Source organism: Tamandua tetradactyla, chromosome 11 (genome assembly GCF_023851605.1).
Source record: "Tamandua tetradactyla isolate mTamTet1 chromosome 11, mTamTet1.pri, whole genome shotgun sequence".
Classification (NCBI taxonomy): domain Eukaryota; kingdom Metazoa; phylum Chordata; class Mammalia; order Pilosa; family Myrmecophagidae; genus Tamandua; species Tamandua tetradactyla.
In genome coordinates this window covers 32,077,547-32,104,411 of record NC_135337.1, presented here as the reverse complement: position 1 = coordinate 32,104,411, position 26,865 = coordinate 32,077,547, and the positions used below count along the sequence as shown (strand labels likewise).

General features: G+C 38.0%; 1 protein-coding gene across 1 annotated transcript in view; it reads left to right on the top strand.

The window, feature by feature from the left end:
- The window catches only part of C11H1orf146 (chromosome 11 C1orf146 homolog), a 53,149-nt gene that overhangs the window by 9,028 nt on the left and 17,256 nt on the right, over positions 1-26,865 (top strand). Inside the window, exon 2 of the mRNA XM_077119484.1 lies at positions 6,334-6,440. Within this exon, the coding sequence (XP_076975599.1) occupies positions 6,372-6,440 (69 nt within the window). The 5' untranslated portion in view covers positions 6,334-6,371. The remainder of the gene's footprint in view (positions 1-6,333; positions 6,441-26,865) is intronic.

Here is a 26,865-nt window from a genome sequence, read left to right as displayed (position 1 = left end):
TGCAGCTGACATGATCATGATTTAATTCTATGAAATGTCCTCATTGCAACAGATAAGCCAGCACTTGCCCAACCAGACAAGCAGGTAGTACCACCACTTGGCCAAGTTGACACATGAACCTGACCATGACAGTGTTCTTGGAAGGTCTGTTAAAATTCCTGTGAAGCCATCTGGTCTTGGGCCTTCTTTTATTGGTAGATTCTTGATTACTGATTCAGTCTCTTTACTAATAATTGGTTTGTTGAGATCTTCTCCTTTTACTGAGTCAGTTTAGGTATTTTTTGTAATTTTTGTTTCTTTTTCTAAGAATTTGTCCATTTTATCTAGGTTATCTAACTCATGGGTATACAGTTGTTCCTTGTGTCCTTTTATAGTCCTTTTATTTTCATGAGTTTGGTGCTAATGTTCCTTTTTCATCTCTAATTTTCATTATTTGTAGCCTCTCTCTTCTTTTTTTCCTTTGTCAGTCTAGCTAAAGGTTTGTCAAGACTTTTGGTCCTTTGAAAGGACAAACTTTTGCATTTGTTTATGCTCTATATTTTTTGTTCTCCATTTTATTTATCACTGCCCTAATCTTTGTTATTTCCTTCCTTCTGCTCACCTTGGGTTTGGTTTACTCTTCTTTTCTAGTTCTTCCAGTTTTGAGATTAGGCCTCTGACATGAATTCTTTTTTTTTTTTAATGAAGCATTTAGAGCTATACATTTACCTGTCAGCATTGCCTTCACTGCATCCATGATTTTTGTTATGTTGTATTTTTATTTTCATTCACCTCAATGAAATTTCCCTTGTGATTTCTCTGTTGAAAACCATTGTTGTTTAAGTGTGTGTCATTTAATTTCCAGATATTTGCGAATTTTCCCTCATTCATAATGTGATTTCAGTATTTTTGAATGTATTAATACTTGTTTGTGACCTAAAATATAATCTATCCTGGAGAATGGTTCATGTGCCCTTGATAAGAATGTGTTGTTAGGTAAAGTGTTCTGTATGTGTGTTAGGTCTAGTTGGGTTAGAGTTTTGTTCAAGTCTTGTATTTCCTTATTATTCTTTCCATTATTGAAAGTGGTGAATTAAAACCTCCTGTTAATGTAGAACTGTCCATTTTTCTGTCTTCAATCTGTCGATATTTGCTTCATACATTTTGAGCCTCTGCTATTAGGTGAATATATATTTATAATTGTTACATCTTTTTGTTTAATTGATCATTTTATCAGTATATTATGATTGTCTTGGTCCCCTGTAACCATTTTTTACTTAAGGTGTATTTTATATTTTAGTATAGCTACCTCAGCTTTATTTTAGTTACTACTTGCATGGGATTTTGTTCTTCATCCTTTCACTTTCAGCCTAATTGAATCTTTGAATTCAAGGTGCATCTCTTGCAGATAACATATACTTAGGTCATGCTTTTTTATACATTCTGCCAATCTCTACCTTTTGACTGGAAAGTTTAATCCATTTATATTTAAAGTCACTACTGATAATGCAGGACTTTCTTCTACACTTTTGCTATTTAGCTTTTGTTAATCTCACACATATTTTGTACCTCAGTTCTTCATTAATGCTTACAGTTCTATTTACTTAATTATTTGTGATATAACATTGAGTACCATCTCTTTTGTATCTGACTATATTTTTCATTTATTTTCCTTGTTGTTACCATGGGCTTAAAATTTAACAACATAAATATATGAGTCACATTTGGTTTGATAATGGCTTGACTTCAACAGCATATACATATACTTTTCCTGCACTCCTGTGCCGGTTTGTAACTATTATGTACCCCAGAAAAGCCGTGTCCTTTAATCCTCATTCAGTATTGCAGGGTGGACACTTTCTGATTGTTTCCATGAAGATAAGACATACCCAATTGTGGGTTGTAACTTTTGATTAGATGGTTTCTATGGAGATGTGTCTCTACCTGTTCAAGGTGGGGTTGCTTACTGGAGTCCTTTAAGAGGAAACCATTCTGGAAAAAGCTCAGCAGCAACCAGAACCAACAGAGTCCACACAGCAGAGGCCTTTGGAGATGAAGAAGGAAAACACCACTAGGGGAGCTTCATGAAACAAAACGCCGGGAGTGAAAGCTGGCAGATGCTGCCATGTGCCTTCCCAGCTGAGAAGTTCATCAGCCTTTCTTGAGGGAAGGTAACCTCTTGTTGATCCCTTAATTTGGACATTTTCATGGCCTTAGAACTATAAACTTGTAACTTAATAAATTCCCCTTTTCAAAAGCCATTCTTTTTCTGATATATCACATTCCAGCAGCTTTAGCAAACTAGAAAAACCTCTCTAACCCTTCATCTTTTTCTTTTGTACTTGTTACCACTTATATCTTTGTAAATTTTATGTCCAAAAATGTAGTTTTATAATTACTTTTTTATACACTTGCCTTTTAGCACTTTTAGGAAGGAAGAAGATAAATTCCAAACAATATGATACTGTAATACTGGTGTACTAGTTTACTAGCTGCCAGAATGCAATATACCAGAAATGGAACAGCTTTTAAAAAGGGGAATTTAATAAGTTGCTAATTTACAGTATAAAACCAAGAAAATGTCCCAATTAAAACAAGTCTGTAGAAATGTCCCATCTAAGGTATCCAGGGAAAATACCTTGGTTCAAGAAGGCCGATGAAGTTCAAGGCTTCTCTTTTTCTCTTTCAAGTGAAAAGGCACATGGCAAACATGGTCAGGGTTTCTCTCTCATCTGGAAATGTACATGGCGAACACAGAGTCATCTGCTAGCTTTCTCTCCTGGCTTCCTGTTTCATGAAGCAGCCTGGGAGGCATTTTCCATCTTTATCTCCAAAGATCACTGCCTGGTGGACTCTCTGCTTCTCATGGCTATGTTATTCTGCTCTCTCAGAATCTTGTGCTTTCTCTCTTGTTCTCTTTAAGAGGATTCCAGTAAACTAATCAAGACCCACCTGGAATGGGTGGAGACACATCTTTACCTAATCTAGTTTAACAACCACTCTTGATGGAGTCATATTTCCACGGAGAGAATCTAATTAAGGTTTCAAACATACAGTACTGAATAGGGATTAGAAGAAATGGCTGCCTTTACAAAATGGGATTAAGATTAAAACATGGCTTTTCTAGGGTACATACATCTTTTTAAACTGGCACAACTGGCATTTATAATTACCCAAATGGTTACCTTTACTGGAGGTCTGTATGTCTTTATGCTACTTTGAACCACTTCAAAGTCTAATGAAAGGTCAAGTGGTCCCTTTGGCATTGCTTGTTATACAGATCTAGTAGTGATGTAGTTACTCAGCTTTTCTTTATCTGAGAATGTCTTAATCTTTCCCTCCTTTTTGAAAGAAAGTCTTACTGGATATGAAGTTCTTGGTTGACAGTTCCTTTCTTTTAGCACTTTAAGTATTTCAACCCACTTCCTTCTTGCCTGCACTAGAAACTGGCACTGACTGGGAGTCCCAATTAGAACTCCTTTGCACATACCATGTTGCTTTTCTCTTTTAGTTTTCAGAACTGTCTCTTTTTTCTTTGCATCCAATAATGTGATCATATATTATGGTGGGTATTTTTCTTCGTATTTATCCTGTTTTAGTATTCTCAGGGCTTCTTTGATAGGCATATTTGTGTCTTTTGTCAATTTGGGGAAGTTCTCGGTCATTTTTTCCTTTGGATAGACCTGTCACTTTCTCTCTTTCTTCTCCTTCTGGGACTCCCATAATGTATATATAAGTCTGCTTTATGGCATCTCAGAGGTGTCTTAGGCTGTTTTCACTTTGTGTAATTATTTTTTTCTTTCTACTCCTCAGTCTGACTCATTTAAATTGTCTTGTCTTTTAGTTCACTAATTCTTTCTTCTGCTAGCTCCAGTTTACTGTTGAAATTCTCCTGGGAATTTTTCATTTCAGTATTGTGGTCTTCAACTCCAGTATTTATAGTTGGTACCGTTTTCATTAAGGATAAGCCCCAAGATTGATGCCTTGGCTTATTAAATTGGGAGCACTTCTTGCTTAAGAAAATATCAGGAATTCCCCAGGTGGGAAAGTTTAATAATTCCATTTTTCTCTAGTCCCTCAAGGGACTTTGCAAATACTTTCTCGTTTTCTTCTCAAAATACTCTGAAATGTATCAGGGTATAACATTAACTTGTACAGAATATTAAGATTTTATTCCTTGTTCTACATTCCATATTAAATAAAGCTGAATTGAGTTGTTTAAATAAACTGAACAGACAGGTTAAATTAGATAGTGTGCTATAGAAAATTAAAATTTTGGACAGAATAAGCATCTTTCTTTTGGTCGCACACAAAAGTTAAAATTTTAAACTACAGACAATATTATCTCTTACCCTGTATTTTTTATTTATCTTAGTTTTAACCAGATCAGTTTCAGTCACATCTCTAATCAGAGTCTGGTCTTTTTTAGTTTTTAATGGTTGCTGTATGGAGTAATGCTGACTTTCAGAGCTGGAGAACTATCTCTGTGTCTTAGGTGTCACACATATATTTTTTTTTTTTTTTTTTTTTTTTTTTTTTAAAGGAAAGACAGAGAGAAGGAAGGAAGGATAGAAGGAAGGAAGGAAGGAAGAAAGGGAAACATTTTTAAACATTTTCTTGTTTTATTGTATTCTGTTTCTCCGTTTTTGTTACATGGGCTGGGGCCGGGAATCGAACCGAGGTCCTCCGGCATAGCAGGCAAGCACTTTGCCCGCTGAGCCACCGCGGCCCGCCCCCACACATATATTTTAAGTTCCAGGAAAACTGCCAGGTTACACAAAGAGCAAAGCATTTCAGAATTTAAAAATAAAAATAATGGTTAAAGTTCAAGAATAAATGTGACTGTTGTAAGAGTTTACAATCTAAGCCCTAATTTTCTTATCAGCATTTTTAAATGAAGTTACTTTCAGAAATAAAAACATTTGACAGTTGTCTTATATTGACAAACCATAGAAGAGTTCTGTTTCACCTTTATACATTTACCAGAGCTACGTTAATTAACAGATAAAATATGATTTATATATGTGTCCTACTTTTCTTTTAAAATCTTTTAAAGCCTCTCCATATCAGAGATTTTAAATTTAGAAAATCTTATTTTAATATATTTTTCCTTGCAATCTTATGTATTTTGTTTTATGCATTTAAGAACAATATTCTGAAAAAGGGTCCATACGTTTCACTAGACTGCCAAATGTGTCAATGGCACAATGGTTAAGTACTGTTGCTCTAGAATAGAGTTCAGCAACAATGGCCTGGGTGGCAAATAACAGCACCCATCTTTACTTTTGTGACCAGTAAGCTAAGAATAAATCTTGCATCAAATGGTAGTTTTACAAAAAAAAAAAAAAAAAAAAAAAGATTCATACTTTTTTTTGAAGAGTTGAGAACACTGGGAGCAATATCAATAGCTGATTGAAGAAAACAAGTCAAATGCAGGTTTCTGAAATACTTTGTTTCCTGCTTAAAAGTCTTAAATGGTCCCCAGTTGCTTGTGAGAAGTTTAAATTCCTTACCAGGTAAAGCCCTTTGCAGTCTAGCTCTTATTTAAGTCTTATCTCTTGTAATTTTTTTTATCTCCCATCCCAGACAAATAGACCTTGTGATTTGCCACCCATTGTGCACAGCAGCATCAGAAGCATCACCTGTGAAATTGTTAGAAATACAAATGTTTGGGCCCCATCCCTGGACTATCTTTTCAAGGTTGTTTTTATAGAAAATAGCTTTGGAATAAGGAGACAGTATTTCCCTCCAGAGCAGAGGTCAGTTTCTTTTGATGTCCAGTATAATAAAGGGCAGAGCTTGGGCAGGATTACTTATAGCCCATTATAAAAGATTTGGGTTCAGAATTCTTTCCTATTATACAACCTACTGTCTATGCAGATATCACCTGGGCTTAATTCTACCACCCTGTGGGAATTGAGCTTGCGGAATTGGCTCCCAAGAGTGCTAATACTCTGGCTATACTACTATTGCTGTAAGCAAAAAGTGTCCTTTGTCTTTGAGCTAGGTATCTTTTATCTTCTGTTTGCATCCATGAAACTGTGGTAGTTAACTTTTTGGGTTGCAAGGAGGATAAAAACTCAGACCCTTACAGTTCTTGACACAATTCCTCCTTAAATTAGTGCTCTGAAATGAGAACTATTGACAAGCTCTATTGTGTTTCTTTTAATAATTCTTGACAAGAAGCATAGTATTGAGTAAGCCTAATAACAAAACAGGTACTTTTTCTAAAAGCACCATATTTTGACTTTCAAATATTTAGAATGCTTCCATTATCCCCTTTTAAATTTATATTTTTAATTACTCATTCTGTAAACATTTCTGTCTGTTCTTTTTTGCCCTTAATTTTCTCAGTTTGTGGTACATTAGAAGCTGGTTTGATCCAAAGACAGATGGCTGAAAGTGGTGGAAAAGAAAAAATAAAATGGACAACCACAATTATCATTAGCTCATCACTTAAGGTAAAGGGGCATTTGGGCCATTGATCTTTTTAAAAAAAAGCTTTTTTTCTTATGCAATATAACATATATACAAAAAAGTAATAAATTTCAAAGTTCATTGTAACAAATAGTTATAGAACAGATTTCAGAGTTTAGTGTGGGATACAGTTCCACGATTTTACTGGCTACTCCAAGACCCTGGAGACTGAGACAAGTATCAATATTATGATTTAGCAGTGATACTCATTTGTTAAATATTATCTTCTCTGTTATAACACCAACTTCTCCTTTGATCTTTCTCCCAATCTTTAGGAGTGTTTGGGCTATGCCCATTCTAACTTTTTCATGTAACAAAGGGATTTTGATAATATCAGATAGGTAGATGAAACTGATTGATGTTCTTGGAGAGGCTGTCCCCTCTGGGTTTCAAGACTTACCTGGCCTAGAAACCCATCTGGAAGTTGTTAGTTTCTGGAAAGTAATCATAGTGCATGAAAATTTTGTAGAATTTCAGATAGAGTCCTAGGTGTTCTTTAGGGTTAACAGGAATGGTTTTGGTTGGGGTTTGGCAAACCATGGTAATAAGCAGTATCTAGTTGAAGCTTGCATAAGAGTAGCCTCCACAATAGCTAGCCTCTTGACTCTGTTTGAACTCTCTCAGCCACTGATACCTTATTTTGTTAAATTTCTTTTTTCCCTTTTGGTCAGGAAGGTGTCAATCCCATGGTACCAGGGCCAGGCTCATCCCTGAGAGTCATGTTCCATGTTACCAGGGAGACTTTCACCCCTGAATTAGAGTGTCTCACATAGTGGGGAGGACAGTGATTTTCCTTGCAGAGTTGGGCTTAGAGAGAGAGAGACCACATCTGAGCAATAAAGATTTTCTGGAAGTAACTCTTTGGCATAACTATAGGTAGGCTTAGCTTCTCCATTATGGAAATAAGCTTCATAAGAGCCAGCCTCAAGATCTAGGACTTGGGCTACTGACTTGGGAGTCCCTAGTGTTTGAGACAGTATCAGGGTTTTCCCCAGTAGTGAAACTTAATAGTTGTATATTTTTTCTCCTAACCCTCAAGGAACTTTGCCAATACTTTTTAATTATCTGCCCAACATACCCTGAGATGTATCTGTGTATTACATTAAGCTCTACAGAATTACAAACCCTCGTTAGGGCCATAGAGCTTCAATTTAAAAATTTAAAAGCAATTTTCATATAGAGCAGTATTTTAAAAGATCTCTAGTTCATTTATCCAGAATCATGGGAAGCAAGAAATGCGTAAGTTAAGTGGATTATGAAGATAAATTTAAAACACCTGTGTATCCATTTTCAGCATCCCAAATTTTTGAAGGTTGCAAAATTTCAGTTATTTTTTTCTTTACTTAAGGGTTTTTGAGATATAAGCAACAGAAATGGATCTGCCTAGCTTCAGCAATACTGGGAGGAGGCTATCTCTCTTTGCTTTGGTGGGGTAGGGAATAGTTGAATGCATAAAGGCAATTGGTCAGTCCACATCTGCTTTCAGCTCCACATCCCACAGGGCTTCTTCATTGTCTTGATATTTATCTTATTTATGGACACTAGCTGATATCTGGAGTGAAAGGGCAAGAAAAGACTGCTCCATGGTATAATAGAGAGACAAGAATAAAACTTAAAATAAGACATTTTTCTAAGCATTTCCTCTTGCTGCTACCTCAAGTTACTCTTTGCCTTGTTTGGATTGTATGGCCTAGGTCTGTAACATATACTAGTTTAAGTCAGCCTTAATCTCTCTGGAACTTTTCATGCTTCTTTTTGTTAGGTTCCTGGAATCCATGTTTCTCTGTTGCTTCTATAGTGTTTTCAGGCTTATTTTAGGAGAAGAAGCCAATGACCATCTCTGCTTCTTTTATTCCATTTATTATGTTTACCCATCTCATTTTGTACTTTCTATTTGCCCCACCTTCTCTGTTTCCTTTTTTTCTCCTTTCTTGCCTCCTTTTGTACTAATAGTTTGTTTTTATTTTCTCATTCATTATTTTTCTGTACTAGTTTTGGAAGTTACATGCTCGACTTGTATTTTTTAATAGTCACTCCAGAAATTTTAACATGTATGCTTGCTCCATAAAGGCTGATATACCCTCTGTCTATTATTATTATTATTATTCAACATTGTACCAGAAGTTCTAGCTAAAGCAATCAGGCAGGAAAAGAAATAAAAGGCCTCCAAATTGGAAAGGGGGAAGTAAAACTTTCATAATTTGTAGATGACATGCTACTATACTTAGAAAATCATGAGAAATCTACAATAAAATTACTTGAGCTAATAATCAAATTCAGCAAGGTGGTGGGATATAAAATTAATGTGCAGAAATCAATAATGTTTCTATACACAAACAGTGACCTAACTGAGGAGTCAATTAAGGAAAAAAGTTCCATTAAACATAGCAACTAAGAGAATCAAGTGCCTAGGAATGAACTTAACTTGGGACAGAAAACTACATAGCATTGCTAAAGGAAATCAAAGATCTAAACAGAAGGAAAGACATTCCCCATTCATGGAGAGGAAGGTTAAATATAGTTAAGATGTCAGTTCTACCCAAAATTATCTACAGATTCAATGCATTACCAATCAAAATGCCAATAACCTACTGTGAAGACTTGGAAAAGCTAGTTACCAAATTCATCTGGAAGAGGAAGAGACCCAGAATAGCTAAAAGCATCCTAAAAGAGAAAAATGAAGTGGGAGGATTGACTCTTCCTGATTTTAAAACTGATTATAAAGCCACAGTGGTCAAAACAGCATGGTACTGGTACAAAGATGGAAGTATTGACCAGTGGAATTGAATCAAGAGTGCAGAAATAGACCACCAAATCTACAGTCAACTGATCTTTGACAAGACCCCCAAATCCACTGAACTGGACAAAATAGTCTTTTCAATAAATGGGCACGGGACAACTGGCTGTCAATAGCCAAAAGAATGAAAGAGGACCCTTACCTTACACCCTGTACAAAAATTAAATCAAAGTGGGTCAAACACCTAAATATAAATACTATAAAGCTCCTAGAAGAAAATGTAGGGAAATGTCTTCAAGACCTAGTAAAAACGAGGTGGCTCCCTAAATTTTATATCCAAAGCACAAGTAAAAAAAGGAAAAAATAGATAAATAGGAACTCCTCAAAATCAAATGCTTTTACATTTTAAAAAACTTTGTCAAAAAGGTGAATTAGTTGTCTACTAATTCCAGCATTTGTAGTTAGCCAGCTTAATGGGAGAAAATATTTGGAAATCAGACATTGGATAAAGCTTTGATATCCTGTATACATAAAGAAATCATACAATGCAACAAAAAAAGAACAAGCAACCCAGTTTTAAAGTGGATTAAAGATATATGAATAGACATTTTTCTGAAGAGCAACTACAGATGGCTAAAAAGCACATGAAAAGATGCTCATTAGGAAATATAGATCAAGACTACAGTGTGATACCACCTCACATCTATAAGATGGCTGCTATTAAACAGGAAACTACAAATGTTGGAGAGGATGTGCAGAAATTGCAACACTTACACACTACTGGTGGAAATGTATAATGGTACAGCCGCAATGGAAGACAGCCTGACGGTTCCTCAGACAACTAAATACTGAATTGCCCTATGCCCTGGCAATTCCACTACTCAGTATAACCTGAAGAGCTGAAAGCAGTGACGCAAACAGACATTTGCACACCGATGTTCATAGCAACATTATTCACAATCACCAAAAGATAGAAACAATCCAAATGCCCATCAACAGATGAGTGAATTAATAAAATGTAGTGTATACATATGATGGAATATTATGCAGCACCAAGATGAAATGGCATCCTGAAACACATGACAAGATGGGTGAACCTTGAGGACATAATGCTGAGTGAAATAAGCCAGACACAAAAGGATAGATACTGTATGATTCCATTTTATGACCATGGTAAAGGTAAAATCAGAGGTTTATAATACAGAATATAGGGGACCTAGAGATACACGGAAGCTTGAGATGGGTGGACAGTTAGCTAATGAGGCTGGACTTGATTGTAAGCAAATAGAAGTGAAGCTGGTTCACTAATAGGTCTGTAAGTAATACTACCATATTTGGAAGGTTTATATGATTGAAAGGGCTGGTGTAGACTTTGGTCATTATGGGCTTTCTTTCATAATCTCTTGAAATTTGGTTTGCTAATATTTTATTTTTGCATCATTATTTACTAGAGATTTGTCTGTGGCTTTCTCTTTTTGTACTGTTTTTATAGAAAATAGGGAGATTTTCTTTTTCTTTCATTTTGTCCTTTCTGTGGTAATGTACAGTTTATAAAATACAGAGTTTATTTGTACTTCACAGGAACTTTCCTGTTAAATTGTCTGAGTTGGTAATCTTTTAAGAAATGTAGAAAAATAGTTGCTTTTATGGTTTTTGTTCTATTGGGTTTTGCATTTTGGTGCTTGTCTATTTTTAGAAAATTACGTTTTTTCAAAAATTAATCTATTTAATAGAGGTTAAATTTATTACATTGAACTTATGAAATTGCCATTTTGTATGTCAGAAATTTCATTTGTACCAGTTATTAAGTGTCTTTTCTCATTTTTGCTTTTATGTTTCTTTTCCTAAGAGTAGATTTGTTAGACAACGCTAGTTTTGTAGAATATTAGTAGGTATCACAAATGCAGAAATATGTACTGTACTGATTTTATTTGGAATGAGGATATAAACAAAGCTAAACAAATTTCTTTACTGCAGTACTCCTTAGAATCTCTAATATACTTAAATGCATTGTAAATCCCCAAAAGGATATAATAGTGTTTAGCGTTTCCCAATCTTATTTGATTAAGGAACATCTTTTAATATCTCATGGGACTAATATTCCATGAAACATACCTTGGAAAATCTAGTCTTAGCTTCTTGATTAATTTGAAAGAAATGATTCTTGAACTTACTTATTTTTTCTCAATTAAATCCTTTCTACTGTCATTGTTATTATTTTCTTCTATTATTTTTGTTGTAATTCTTTGAGTTAGCTTCCCTTGGCTACGATATATGGTTGAAATGCATTCACATGGCATACATAGATCCTCATGATGTGCTAGAAGTTATTAATCCCATCCCCAAATTAATTGACTCATATACAACTTACACACTTGCCATATAAAAATCATACTTTCAGGTCTGAATGTTTTTGCCTGTGTTATTTTTCTTGTCTATGCTTTCCTTACATTTATCTTCTTGCTTCACTTTCCTGTTTGATACTGAATACCTCTTTAAAAATTTGACTCAAATTTTATGAAGCTTTCCTGACTTTCAAATCTGCTACATACTTTTTTTATAGTTTCTTTTTTCTTGCCAAAGTTCTCAATCTTACCCTTTCATTTCCTTGAACATGGTAAGCATGTTTATTTTTTTCAATTTTATTGAGATATATTCTCACACCACACAAACCATCTAAAGTGTTCATTCACTGACTGTCTTATTACATGGTTGTGCATATATCCCCATGACCAATTTTAGAACATTTTCATTCTCCAGAACAGAAATAAGAATGGAGAAATAAAAACCAAATCCTCCCATACCCCCTCATCCCCCTATTGTTGACCCATAGTATTAGTGTAGTAAATTTGTTACTGTTGAAGAAATAATATTAAAATATTACTGTTAACTGTAGTCCATAGTTAGCAATAGTGATATTTTTCCCATATACCCTTCTATTTCTATATTTTTATGCTTGTAGTAGTTCAAGCATGTCTATTTTAAGATTTATACCTATTATCCCATTATATGGCTGCCCTGTTGGATCTGTTTCTATGATCTGTTGTCTCTGACAGTTTTCTTTTATGTAATTTTATCTCTTTGTGTGTTTATTTTTATTATGTATTATATTTACATTTGAAAAATTTCTTGTAGAAATAATTTGTAGCCTAGAATAGTGTTATTGTCCTCTAGAGAAGCCTTAATTCTGCGAGAGAATTAAATCCTTAATGCTCTCAATAGGGTTGCTAGATAAAATACAGGATATCCAGTTAAATTTGAATTTCAGATAAACAATGAGTAATTTTTTATTATAAGTATCCCAAATATGTTCCTAATATTACATGGGGCACACACTAAAAATTATGTTATTTACCTGAAATTCTAATTTAACCTGAGGTCCTGTGTTTTTATTTGCTAAATATAGCAAACCCTAGTGTTAAGGTATATGTTGTGTGTAATAAATTAACTTCTGTCCATCTGGAATGGCACTAGTTATGGGAGAATTGAGAAAATAGTCATTTAAGTAATTTTCTTTGTTCTGTAGTTCAAATGAGGAGCTCTGATTAAGAAGCACTGCTCCAGGGAGTGCTTCTGCAGGGTGCTTGGGAGCACTAATAATTCAATATCTCCTTAATACAATTTGAGGGATTGAAGTGGTTTGAAGCTGAGCTGTAGTCCCTGTGAGAGCTGTTCTAATTTTGTCAAAAGCTCTGTTCAACCTCATGTCTGCCTCTGCCCTCGGGGGGAAAATGGCCTAAATTCTGGGTTCATATCTTTGAATTTCTTCGTAAATTTTTACCTTGTAATTTTTTGCTATCGTGCTAGCTCTTAAATGCATTCAAGCAGATTTTTAAAAAATTGTTCAGCTTTTCTAGTTGTCTTCATCAGGAAGATTGTCTAAGTTAGTTTTTTTTACATTACTGGAAGTAATGTAAAATTTTAAACCAGCAGAAGAAAACTCACAGAGTCATAGCTGAATTCTAGGTCAAGATCTGACTGTGTGGAGCAGAATACTTTCTTTAGGAAGGAAAGATAGCATATCTTTTATATATAATTCCAGTTTTTGTGCTTAACTGTATACATATTCTAAAGCAAAATTTTAAAATAAAATTAATCAACTTAAGGGATTTTTATCCACTCTGGAGACTGACAGGCTTGAATTTTAATAAATTAGGAACACTATTAACTATTAGATTTCAGAGTAATATATTCTAATTGCTTGAATACTATATGAAATGAGATGATTTTTAAAATATTTTTTATGTAAATAAAAACTTCTGTTGCTGTCTTCAAACATGTTTTCTGACTCATCTAAAGCTTAAAATATTTTAAATGTTAGCTTTACAGAAGACCTGGAGACAGACTGACCACAGGGAAAGGAATTTATTCAGGCACTGACAAGGTGGGGGTCTCTAACTGAGAGCAGTTAGAGGATCTTTATACCTGAGGGTCTAGGTGGAGTAAAAAGTTAAATGCTGCTGCAGTCAGTAGGGATGAAACTGCTGAGGGCAGCTGCAGCTGCCAGCGGGTGGGTGTAGCATCAATTACAGAACTGCTGTGGGAATATCCATTAGGGGCTAGCAATATGGAACTGCTGTGTGGATATCCATTAGGGGCTGCCCATTATGGAACTGTTGTGGGAATTTCCTTTAAGGGCTAGTCACATCATGGGGGGAGGGGTCTTACCTAATGCTAAAGAGGTCAATAATACAAACAAATGGATTGAAGAATTGGTTGTTTCCTGTGTCTTCTGTCTGGCCCTTCATGCTTCTGTCAACCATCTAAGAAACATACTACCATTCACCTTTGACAGTTAAAATTAATGCATTTCAGAATGCATCTCCAGGGCTTTTGAAAAATTAATTCATTAATTTAAAAAATTTTTATTTTGAAATAGTTTCAAATTACAAGACAGTTACAAAAATAATGCAAACTTCATACTAAAGAACTCTAACATATCGCTATTCCCCCAGATACCCAAATATATTAATTTTAACTTTTTGTTACATCTTCCATGTTATTCTGTCTATCCATCTTATCTGTCTATCCAGCAATCCATTTTCTGAACACCAGAGTGTAGTTTGTATACATCACGCTCCTTGGTCATTTAATACTGCCGTGTTCATTTCCTAAGAACAAGTATATTTATTTTTTATGTATTCTCCTTAAGTGCAAGTTACCAAGTTTAAGCAATTACAGTCTATAGTCCAATTTTTTTTTTTATGTCCCAATAATGTCCTTTTCTCTTCCCTTAGTAGTGCATGTCCTGTCTGGGATTCCATATTGCAGTAATTAATTGTTGTTGTCTTTAGTTGCTCTTTTTTCTTTTTTAATTGCAAAGACATATTCAATATAAAATTTACCATCTTACTCTCAAGAATACTATCTAGAACTGAAGGGATACAGACTGTGCAACAGGACTGGATACAAAAACTCAGAAATGGACAGCACAATACTACCTAACTGTAATGTAATTATGTTAAAACACTGAATGAAGCTGCATGTGAGAATGATAGAGGGAGGAGGGCTGGGGACATAAATGAAATCAGAAAGAAAGATAGATGTTAAAGATTGAGATGGTATAATCTAGGAATGCCTGGAGTGTATAATAATAGTGAAATGTACAATGTACAAATTTTAAAAATGTTTTTGCATGAGGGAGAACAAAGGAATGTCGTTATGCAGGGTGCTGAAAATAGATGATAATTAATACTTTAAAATGTCACCTTATGTGTGAGACTAAAGCAAAAAATGTTTATTTGTTACAAAATTTATATTTTGACTAGAGCATTTCCTAATATAACTCATGTAGATAGTTTGATTGAATGTCATAAGTACTTGGAATCTCAGGTAGCACATGAGATTTTGTTGGTTTGTCCAGAGTGATCCCCCGATGAATCCCAGAATGATTTGATCAGTGACTGGAAAAGTATTTGCAAGCCCCCTTCAGGGAATGGTGAGAGTGGGGAGAAATTCAACTTCCCCAAGTTGAATTCTTGATATTCTCACAAGCAGTGTGGACAACCAAAGCTATAGGCTGAGCCCCCAGTCTTGGGGTTTGTTCACATGAAACTTAACCTCACAAAGGATAGGTCAAGTCTACTTAAAATTTAGGCCTAAGAGTCACCCCCAAGAGAGCCTCTTTTGTTGCTCAGATGTGGCCTCTATCTCCAGCCAACATGACGAGCAGTCTCACCACCCACCCCCTCTCTGCGTGGGACATGACTCCCAGGGGTGTGGACTTTCCTGGCAATGTGGGGCAAAGATCCTGGAATGAGCTGAGACTCGGCATCAGAGGACTGAGAAAAACCCTAGAATGAGTTGAGAATTAACATCAAGGGATTGAGAGAACCTTCTCGACCAAAAGGGGGAAGAGTAAAATGAGACAAAGTGTCAATGGCCGAGAGATTCCAAACAGAGTCGAGAGGTTATCCTGGAGGTTATTCTTACACATTAAGTAGATATCACCTTGTTGTTCAAGATGTAGTGGAGAGGCTGGAGGGAATTGCCTGAAAATGTAGAGCTGTGTTCCAGTAGTCATGTTTCTTGATGATGATTGAACAATGATATAGCTTTCACAATGAGACTCTGTGAATGTGAAAACCTTATGTCTGATGCTCCTTTTAGCTACTATATCAACAGAAGAGTAGAACATATGGAATAAAAATAAATAATAGGGGGAACAAATGTTAAAATAAATTCAGTTTAAAATGCTAATGGTAAATGAAAGTGAGGGGTAAGGGGTATGGTATGTATAGTCTTTTTTTTTCTCTATTATCATTTTATTTCTTTTTCGGTTGTCTTTTTATTTCTTTTTCTAAATTGATGCAAATGTACTAAGAAATGATGAATATGCAGCTATGTGATGATATTAAGAATTACTGATTGTATATGTAGAATGGAATGATATCTAAATGTTTTGTTAATTTTTTTCAATTAATAAAAAAAAGTTAAAAAAAAAAAAGAATACTGTCTAACAGGTCACAAGGGACAAAACTCATGATCTCCACCCCCCCCTTTCCCTTGCTGCTGTGGCCAAAACTCGTAACCCCTACCCTCTTCCCCTTGCTGTGAAGGCCAAAACTCGTGACCTTTTCCCTCCCCTACCCCCTTACCAAATGTTCCTCGAGGCAAAAAATAAGGAGTAAACAGGTCAGAACAGACACAGCGAAGTAGGAAGCAGAAAGGCACCCTCCCCTCCCAGCATCTCTTACCCTTTAAAATATAGCTCCCACAACAAAAAGCGGAGCCATTTTTCTTTCTTTCACTTGCAGGTTTTGGCTAGCTGTTGGCTGCCTGCTTTCTCTGCTTTCTTTCCCTTCCATAAACCTTTTAAATTTTAACTCGCTGTCCTGTATGGATCCTTAATGACTCTGTGCCTAACATAATGGTGCCGAAATCTCGAAACAGAGATTACACTGAGATTTAAGTTTCTAGCTCCTTGGAGTTATGGGAACCTCCTAGTCACTCTGTTCCCTGAACCAGCACAGTCGTTCAGGTTTCCATGATCTTAATGGCTTGAGCCTACAGACTCAGGCCGTCTCAACGTGATGCCAGTTTACATCCACAGCATTCAACCATCTACAAGTAGTTTGGCTCGAGCTTGAGCTACACCTCCCACCCCCTTTCACTTCACATCACCACATGGAAATACACTTCCTTCAGCCTCTTTAAAAAAATGTTCCCTTACCATTTCTACCTCCTCCCCTCGCAGTAAACCCCTTCTACACCTTGGCTCACTGTGTGGTTACGAGTGTTGGACCAAAACCAGTTGTATTCTTCCTCTTCACATTACAACTTGAGCACCTCTTTTTTCATTTCACTGCTCCATTCAGCCAACACTGGTCCTCTTCTATATGAGGTAAGACTGAGAAATTTCTGGGGATTACAGGATTACTTTTGCAGATACCTCGGTGGGTTCCATGGCTTCAGCTCAGGCATTCATGGAGGGGGTTCCATTTTGGGCCTCAGGGTCTCCAGCTCACATGCTCATAAATCTCAGTGCTTGGTCAGAACCTCCCGCAGCTCTCCTCTCAGTCTGGATTGGCATTGGGGATGCCCAAGCTCTCTCTCTCTCTCTGTCATGCAGATGTGGGGACACCTGCCTCTAATCCTCAGAGATCTGGCATGTGCCCCTGAGCAGCAGCCCCAAAGAATATACCTGCTGAGTATTCTCATTCTTTCCTTTTTCCTTCCTTATAATGGGGTCATCACAATCTGTTTCTCCTAAAGATACCCCCTTGGGCTGCCTATTATGCCATCTCAAAGACCTGAACCTACAGAGCAACATCAAATCTAAAAAAACTCTTTTAATCCATGGTGGCTTGGCCCCAGTACCCTCTGAACAACCAAAATCGGTGGCCCAGAAAATGATACCTTTGATATTAAAATTCTTACAGACCTAGGCTAACTTTTTGTGGTGATCTGTAAATTGGGACGAGGTTCCATATGTCCAAACTTTTTGGATGCTTCAGTCTAAGCCCTCGGTTTGCTTCTCACTCACTACGTACCAAATTCTCCTTCTCAACAAAAAACCCAAACCTCTCCCTCCTCCGTTTTCTTCTCTCTCTCTCTCACTGAATCCTTCAATCCCACTGGCCATCCCTTCCTTATGATCTCCCTCAACCCTCTGCTCCCCACTTAACCTCCTTCCCCCTCTCTTGTGCCTCCCCCACACTTTATCCCCCTCAGCCCCTCCCCCTCCCCCACATCCTTCTCCCTTCCCCATACCCGATCACAAGGACCAGTCTCTTCTTGCATTTCCTCAAATGCTTTGCCCCTCCCTCACTCTCCTCCCTTCGATTCTGAAAGCCCCACTTCTTCATCCTCAACTGCCTCCCCCTCCACCGGTATTTTTACCCTTAGGGAAGTAGCAGGACATGAAGACATTGCCAGGGTTCACGTTCCTTTTTCTCTCTCCGATCTTTCACAAATTGAACGTTTAGGTTCCTTTTCTACAGACCCTACTCGATATCATAAAAAATTTAAATATCTAACTCAAACCTATTCACCCACCAAGATGTGGTTCTAATTCTTACCTCCTCTACCACACCAGAAGTAAAAAAACACATTTAGACAGCAGCTGCTGCTCGTGCAGACTAACTTTTTGCTACTTACCCTCAAACTTACAGGGCTCTGCTGCGGTTCCCCCATCACCCACAAATTAAAATTACCAACCTAATTTTTAGACCTAACTGCTCCAGAGGAATGCCTTTTCCTACACACACACACTTCATTACACAATCAGGTCCCAACATTCATAAAAACTCCAAAAACTAGAGCAAGGATCCCAAACACCACAGGATAAACTCATTCTGGTTGCTTTCCATGTTTTCACAGTAGGCAGAAGGAAAGGGAAATGAAAAAATCAACTAAGGATAAACATAGGCAAAAGTGAGAAGATGCTTGCTATTTATTATTGGCCAATGCCCTGCGAGGATCCACTCATGCTCTGTGAGATCGAACAAAACTGGAAGCTAAAGCACCCCTGGGTCACTGTTTTCATTGTGGCTAGGAGAGAAATTGGACAAAAGCTTGCCCTAATCCCAGGCTGCCTCTGGGGCCTTGCCCTCTCTGCTATAAGACAGGACATTAAAAACCTAACTGTCCTTTGGCCTCGCACCATGGGAATAGGCAGCCATCCTTAACAAGTGGCCACTCCGCAGGATTTGAAGTCTCAGACCTCCTTGGCCTAGCCATTGAAGACTGACAGGGTCTGGGCTCCTCAGCCCCAATTCTTCCCATCTCCACAACTGAGCCCAGGTTAACCGTCCTCATAACAACTAAGCCGTTCACTTTTGTAGTTGACACAGGAGCCACGTTTTCAGTCTAACCTGAGTTTTCAGAGCCTCTAATCCCTTCCCTTGTGTCTACAGTTGAAATTAACAGAGAAAGCACCCACCCATTATAAACCTCACCCATATCCTGCACTCTTCAAAACACTTCCTTTTTCCACTTATTCTTAATAGTGCCTGTCTACGCAGTCCCCCTCTTAGGATGAAACATTCTAACTAAACTAAATGTGGTGCTCACACGTCCCTTACTTTTAGAGCTAAGTCTCACACCACTTGCAGTCCTACTACTTACCCTCAGCCACAATCTTGAACCAACCCCAACCTTGCACATTCCCACTGTGTTAGAAGTATATGACATAATTCTGACAAGTTTTATTTTAATGATCATTATATGTGATGAGATGTTTGTTTAGAGTTTGTGTAAAGGATATAAAGGACGTGATTTTGTTAAAAGGAAAAAAAGGATAGTTTTGTCTTGAAAAAGAAAACTGTTGTTACATAATAAGGAAAAAATAGACGAATCCTGAATGAATATAGTAAGTCATAAAATGTGGAAAGGAAAATTATGGTCAAAGTTAGAAAAATCTGATGGGTCTATTTAAAAAAATGCTTTAAAGTTTTAATGTTAAATAATATGTTAATATCAAATTGAATTTAGTTTTCTGTCTGTTAAAATAACAAAGTTTTCTGGGATTATTCATCTATTTTAATAAAAACTTAAAAAGGGACTTCCGGAGAAGATGGCAGCTTAGTAAGGTGCGCGCGTCTTAGTTCCTCCTCCAGAACAACTACTGAATAACTAGAAACAGTACAGAACAGCTCCCGGAGCCACGACAGAGACCAGACACACAGTGTACCCCAGTCTGGACAGGCTGGACCGGCTACGAGACTCTGCTGTGGTGAGGTCCCGAAGCAGTGCGCGCTTCCCCAGGCCGCGGCGGCTGGTGGCCGGCGCCCCTCCCTCCCTCCTTCCCGGTCTGGCTGAGAGACTCAGAGAGGCGAGTTCCCCAAGCCGCGGTGGTTGGCGGCCGGTGCCCCTCCCTCACGGGTGGCTTCCCGGGCCGGCTGGGAGCTTCGGATTAGCGGTTCCCCAAGCCATGGCGCCTGGTGCCCCTCCCCCATGCGCGGCTTCCCAGACCGGCTGGGAGCTTCGGATCAGCGGTTCCTCAAGCCGCGGCGGCCGGCGCCCCTCCCACACACGCAGCTTCCTGGGCCGGCTGGGAGCCTCGGAGCGGCGGTTCCCCAGGCTGCGGCGGCCGGCGAACGGCGTCCCTCCCACACACGCGGCTTCCCAGGCCGGCTGGGAGCCTCGGATCAGCGGTTCCACAAGCCGCGGCGGCCGGCAACCGGCGCCCCTACGACACATGCGGCTTCCCGGGCCAGCTGGGAGCCTCGGATCGGCGGTTCCACAAGCCGCGGTGGCCGGCGACAACGCCCCTCCGACACATGCGGCTTCCCGGGCCAGCTGGGAGCCTCGGATCGGCGGTTCCACAAGCCGCAGTGGCCGGCGACAACGCCCCTCCCACACATGCGGCTTCGCAGTCCAGCTGGCAGCCTCAGATCGGCGGTTCCCCAAGCCGTGGTGGCAAGCGACCGGTGCCCCTCCCACACACGTGGCTTCCCAGGCCGGATGGGCGCCTAGGATTGGCGGTTTCCCAAGCCGCGGCGGCCGGCGACCGGCACCCCTACCACACGCAGCTTCCCGGGCCGGCTGGGAGCCCCGGATCGGTGGTTCCCTAGGCCGCGGCGGCCGGCGCCTCTCCGCCACAGGCGACTTCCCGGAGGGAAAGAGTCTCCAACAGTAGTAGAGACTGAGTCCAACCTAACACCAATCGTGGCATTAAGGAACAACTTCTGACTACTAAAAATAGGCCCTCAGCTCAGGCAAAACTGATCAAGGCGGAAGTCGCCGACTGGGCTACCAGAAAAAGAGGAAAGGGGGCGAAACAGAGCCTTCTGCGGCTGTTTCTACAGAGGCTTCATTGCCTCTGGGCTCAGCGCTGGGATTACACAGGTTGCAACTGCCCCGAACACAGAAACAGGCTGCATTCAGGGCTCTCTACCACCTGAACTTTCACCACGGGAGGGGTGAAACGCAACTCAGGTGGAATCCCTCTCTCAAGGAATTCAGATCCCAGGACTTTACAATTTGAAGCCATTAAAACAAACCTACAACACCCAGCAGCGAGAGTCTTCCAAAGTTAAAGGAGCCACAACATCTTTTGCTGGTGGGACCAGCAGACACACAAGCACCACATACTGGGCAGGATAAGAAGAACAGAGCCCAGAGACTTCACAGGAAAGTCTTTCAACCTGCTGGTTCCCACACTCAGGGAAATCTGATTAAATGCCCAGACGCCAGCAAGAAATAACAAATCACACCAGGAAAATTGAAGATATGGCCCAGTCAAAGGAACAAACCAATAGCTCAAATGAGATACAGGAGCTGAGACAACTAAACGGAATATACGAACAGAAATGCAAATCCTCTTCAAAAACCAAATCAGTAAATTGAGGGAGGACATGAAGAAGGCATGGGATGAACAAAAAGAAGAAATGGAAAGTCTGAAAAAAACAAATCACAGAACTTATGGGAATGAAAGATACAGTACAAGAGATAAAAAAAACAATGGAAACCTACAATGGTAGATTTAAAGAGACAGAGGGTAGAATTACTGATCTGGAGGATGGAACATCTGAAATCCAAAAAGAAACAGAAACTATAGGGAAAATAATGGAAAAATTTGAGCAGGGGCTCAGGGAATTGAATGATAATATGAAGTGCACAAATATACGTGTTGTGGGTGTCCCAGAAGAAGAAGAGAAGGGAAAAGGAGGAGAAAAACTAATGGAAGAAATTATCACTGAAAATTTCCCAACTCTTATGAAAGACCTAAAACTACAGATCCAAGAAGTGCAGCGCACCCCAAAGAGAATAGATCCAAGTAGGCGTTCTCCAAGACACTTACTAGTTAGAATGTCAGATGTCGAAGAGAAAGAGAGGATCTTGAAAGCTGCAAGAGAAAAACAATCCATCACATACAAGGGAAACCCAATAAGACTGTGTAGATTTCTCAGCAGAAACCATGGAAGCTAGAAGACAGTGGGATGATATATTTAAATTACTAAAAGAGAAAAACTGCCAACCAAGACTTCTATATCCAGCAAAATTGTCCTTCCAAAATGAGGGAGAAATTAAAACATTTTCAGACAAAAAGTCACTGAGAGAATTTGTGACCAATGGACCAGCTCTGCAAGAAATACTAAAGGGAGCACTAGAGTCAGATACGAAAAGACAGAAGAGAGAGGTATGGAGAAGAGTGTAGAAAGAAGGAAAGTCAGATATGATATATATAATACAAAAGGCAAAATGGTAGAGGAAAGTATTACCCAAACAGTAATAACACTAAATGTTAATGGACTGAATTCCCCAATCAAAAGACATAGACTGGCAGAATGGATTAAAAAACAGGATCCTTCTATATGCTGTCTACAGGAAACACATCTTAGACCCAAAGATAAACATAGGTTGAAAGTGAAAGGTTGGGAAAAGATATTTCATGCAAATACAATCAGAAAAGAGCAGGAGTAGCTATACTAATATCCAACAAATTAGACTTCAAAGGTAAAACAGTTAAAAAAGACAAAGAAGGATACTATCTACTAATAAAAGGAACAATTCAACAAGAAGACATAACAATCATAAATATTTACGCACTGAATCAGAATGCCCCAAAATACGTGAGGAATACACTGCAATCACTGAAAAGGGAAGTAGACACATCTACCATAATAGTTGGAGACTCAATTCGCCACTCTCATCAATGGACAGAACATCTAGACAGAGGATCAATAAAGAAACAGAGAACTTGAATATTACAATAAATGAGCTAGACTTAACAGACATTTATAGGACATTACACCCCACAACAGCAGGATACACCTTTTTCTCAAGTGCTCATGGATCATTCTCAAAATAGACCATATGCTGGGTCACAAAGCAAGTCTCAATAAATTTAAAAAGATTGAAATCATGCACAACACTTTCTCGGACCATAAAGGAATGAAGTTGGAAATCAATAATAGGCAGAGTGCCAGAAAATTCACAAATACGTGGAGGCTCAACAACACACTCTTAAACAATGAGTGGGTCAAGGAAGAAATTACAAGAGAAATTAGTAAATATCTCGAGGCGAATGAAAATGAAAACACAACATATCAAAACCTATGGGACGCAGCAAAGGCAGTGCTAAGAGGGAAATTTATTGCCCTAAATGCCTTTATCAGAAAAGAAGAAAAGGCAAAAATGCAGGAATTAACTGTCCACTTGGAAGAACTGGAGAAAGAACAGCAAACTGACCCCAAAGCAAGCAAAAGGAAAGAAATAACAAAGATTAGAGCAGAAATAAATGAAATTGAGAACATGAAAACAGAGAAAATCAGTAAGACCAGAAGTTGGTTCTATGAGAAAATCAATAAGATTGATGGGCCCTTATCAAGATTGACAAAAAGAAGAAGAGAGAGGATGCAAATAAATAAGATCAGAAATGGAAGAGGAGACATAACCACTGACCTCACAGAAATAAAGGAGGTAATAACAGGATACTATGAACAACTTTACGCTAATAAATACAACAATGTAGATGAAATGGACAAGTTCCTAGAAAGGCATGAAAAACCTACTTTGACTCAAGAAGAAATAGATGACCTCAACAAACCAATCACAAGTAAAGAAATTGAATCAGTCATTCAAAAGCTTCCCAAAAAGAAAAGTCGAGGACCAGATGGCTTCACATGTGAATTCTACCAAACATTCCAGAAAGAATTAGTACCAACTCTGCTCAAACTCTTCAAAAAAATCGAAGTGGAGGGAAAGCTACCTAATTCATTCTATGAAGCCAACATCACCCTCATACCAAAACCAGGCAAAGGTATTACAAAAAAAGAAAACTACAGACCAATCTCTCTGATGAATATAGATGCAAAAATCCTCAACAAAATTCTAGCAAATCGAATCCAGCAACACATTAAAGGAGTTATACATCATGACCAAGTAGGATTCATCCCAGGTATGCAAGGATGGTTCAACATAAGAAAATCAATTAATGTAATACACCATATCAACAAAACAAAGCAGAAACATCACATGATCATCTCAATTGATACAGAGAAGGCATTTGACAAGATTCACCATCCTTTCCTGTTGAAAACACTTCAAAGGATAGGAATACAAGGGAACTTCCTTAAAATGATAGAGGGAATATATGAAAAACCCACAGCTAATATCATCCTCAATGGGGAAAAATTGAAAACCTTCCCCCTAAGATCAGGAACAAGACAAGGATGTCCCTTATCACCACTGTTATTCAACATTGTGTTGGAGGTTCTAGCCAGAGCAGTTAGACAAGAAAAAGAAATACAAGGCATCAAAATTGGAAAGGAAGAAGTAAAACTATCACTGTTTGCAGACGATATGATACTATACGTTGAAAACCCAGAAAAATCCACAACAAAACTACTAGAGCTAATAAATGAGTACAGCAAAGTGGCAGGTTACAAGGTCAACATTCAAAAATCTGTAGCGTTTCTATACACTAGTAATGAACAAGCTGAGAGGGAAATCAAGAAACGAATTCCATTTACAATTGCAACTAAAAGAATAAAATACCTAGGAATAAATTTAACTAAAGAGACAAAAGACCTATACAAAGAAAACCACAAAAAACTGTTAAAAGAAATCACAGAAGACCTAAATAGATGGAAGGGCATACCGTGTTCATGGATTGGAAGACTAAATATAGTTAAGATGTCAATCCTACCTAAATTGATTTACAGATTCAATGCAATACCATTCAAAATCCCAACAACTTATTTTTCGGAAATAGATAAACCAATAAGCAAATTTATCTGGAAGGGCAGGGTGCCCCGAATTGCTAAAAGTATCTTGAGGCAAAAAAACGAAGCTGGAGGTCTCGCACTGCCAGACTTTAAAGCATATTATGAAGCCACAGTGGTCAAAACAGCATGGTATTGGCATAAAGATAGATATATCGACCAATGGAATCGAATAGAGTGCTCAGATATAGACCCTCTCATCTATGGACATTTGATCTTTGATAAGGCAGTCAAGCCAATTCACCTGGGACAGAACAGTCTCTTCAATAAATGGTGCCTAGAGAACTGGATATCCATATGCAAAAGAATGAAAGAGGACCCGTATCTCACACCCTATACAAAAGTTAACTCAAAATGGATCAAAGATCTAAACATTAGGTCTAAGACCATAAAACAGTTAGAGGAAAATGTAGGGAGATATCTTATGAAACTTACAATTGGAGGAGGTTTTATGGACCTTAAACCTAAAGCAAGAGCACTGAAGAAATAAATAAATAAATGTGAGCTCCTCAAAATTAAACACTTTTGTGCATCAAAGAACTTCATCAAGAAAGTAGAAAGACAGCCTACACAATGGGAGACAATATTTGGAAACGACATATCAGATAAAGGTCTAGTATCCAGAATTTATAGAGATTGTTCAACTCAACAACAAAAAGACAGCCAAGCCAAGTACAAAATGGGAAAAAGACTTGAACAGACAGCTCTCAGAAGAGGAAATACAAATGGCCAAAAGGCACATGAAGAGATGCTCAATGTCCCTGGCCATTAGAGAAATGCAAATCAAAACCACAATGAGATATCATCTCACACCCACCAGAATGGCCACTATCAACAAAACAGAAAATGACAAGTGCTGGAGAGGATGCGGAGAAAAAGGCACACTTATCCACTGTTGGTGGGAATGTCAAATGGTGCAACCACTGTCGAAAGCAGTTTGGCGGTTCCTCAAAAAACTGAATATAGAATTGCCATTCGACCCAGCAATACCATTGCTAGGTATCTACTCAAAGGACTTAAGGGCAAAGACACAAACGGACATTTGCACACCAATGTTTATAGCAGCATTATTTACAATTGCAAAGAGATGGAAACAGCCAAAATGTCCATCAACAGACGAGTGGCTAAACAAACTGTGGTATATACATACGATGGAATATTATGCAGCTTTAAGACAGAATAAACTTATGAAGCATGTAATAACATGGATGGACCTAGAGAACATTATGCTGAGTGAGACTAGCCAAAAACTAAAGGACAAATACTGTATGGTCCCACTGATGTGAACGGACATTCGAGAATAAACTTGGAATATGTCATTGGTAACAGAGACCATCAGGAGTTAGAAATAGGGTAAGATAATGGGTAATTGGAGCTGAAGGGATACAGACTGTGCAACAAGACTAGATACAAAAACTCAAAAATGGACAGCACAATACTACCTAATTGTAGTGTTATTATGTTAAAATACTGAATGAAGCTGCATCTGAGCTATAGTTTTTTGTTTGTTTGTTTGTTTTTTATATATATTTTTTGTATTTATTTTTATTTTTTCTCTATATTATCATTTTATTTCTTTTTCTGTTGTCTTGCTATTTCTTTTTCTAAATCGATGCAAATGTACTAAGAAATGATGATCATACATCTATGTGATGATATTAAGAATTACTGAGTGCATATGTAGAATGGAATGATTTCTAAATGTTGTGTTAGTTAATTTTTTTAATTAATAAAAAAAAAATCTTGAAAAGTCTTGTCTACCTAATATGTAGACAGGAATCTATACCCTGGTCTACCTATCACCCAAAATTTCAGTAGCCCCCATTTACCAATCCTTTCCTGTTCCCCTGAACATAAACCAAAATCAAAATGTGACATTTTTCTTCTACCCCTGCTAGCCATTCTAGGCATCCTAATGGGTAGGCACAAGAGTTGACAGTCTAATCACATCACAAATTCTTTCGAATTTGCTTGGTTACAAAAACACGGTGCAAACACTTC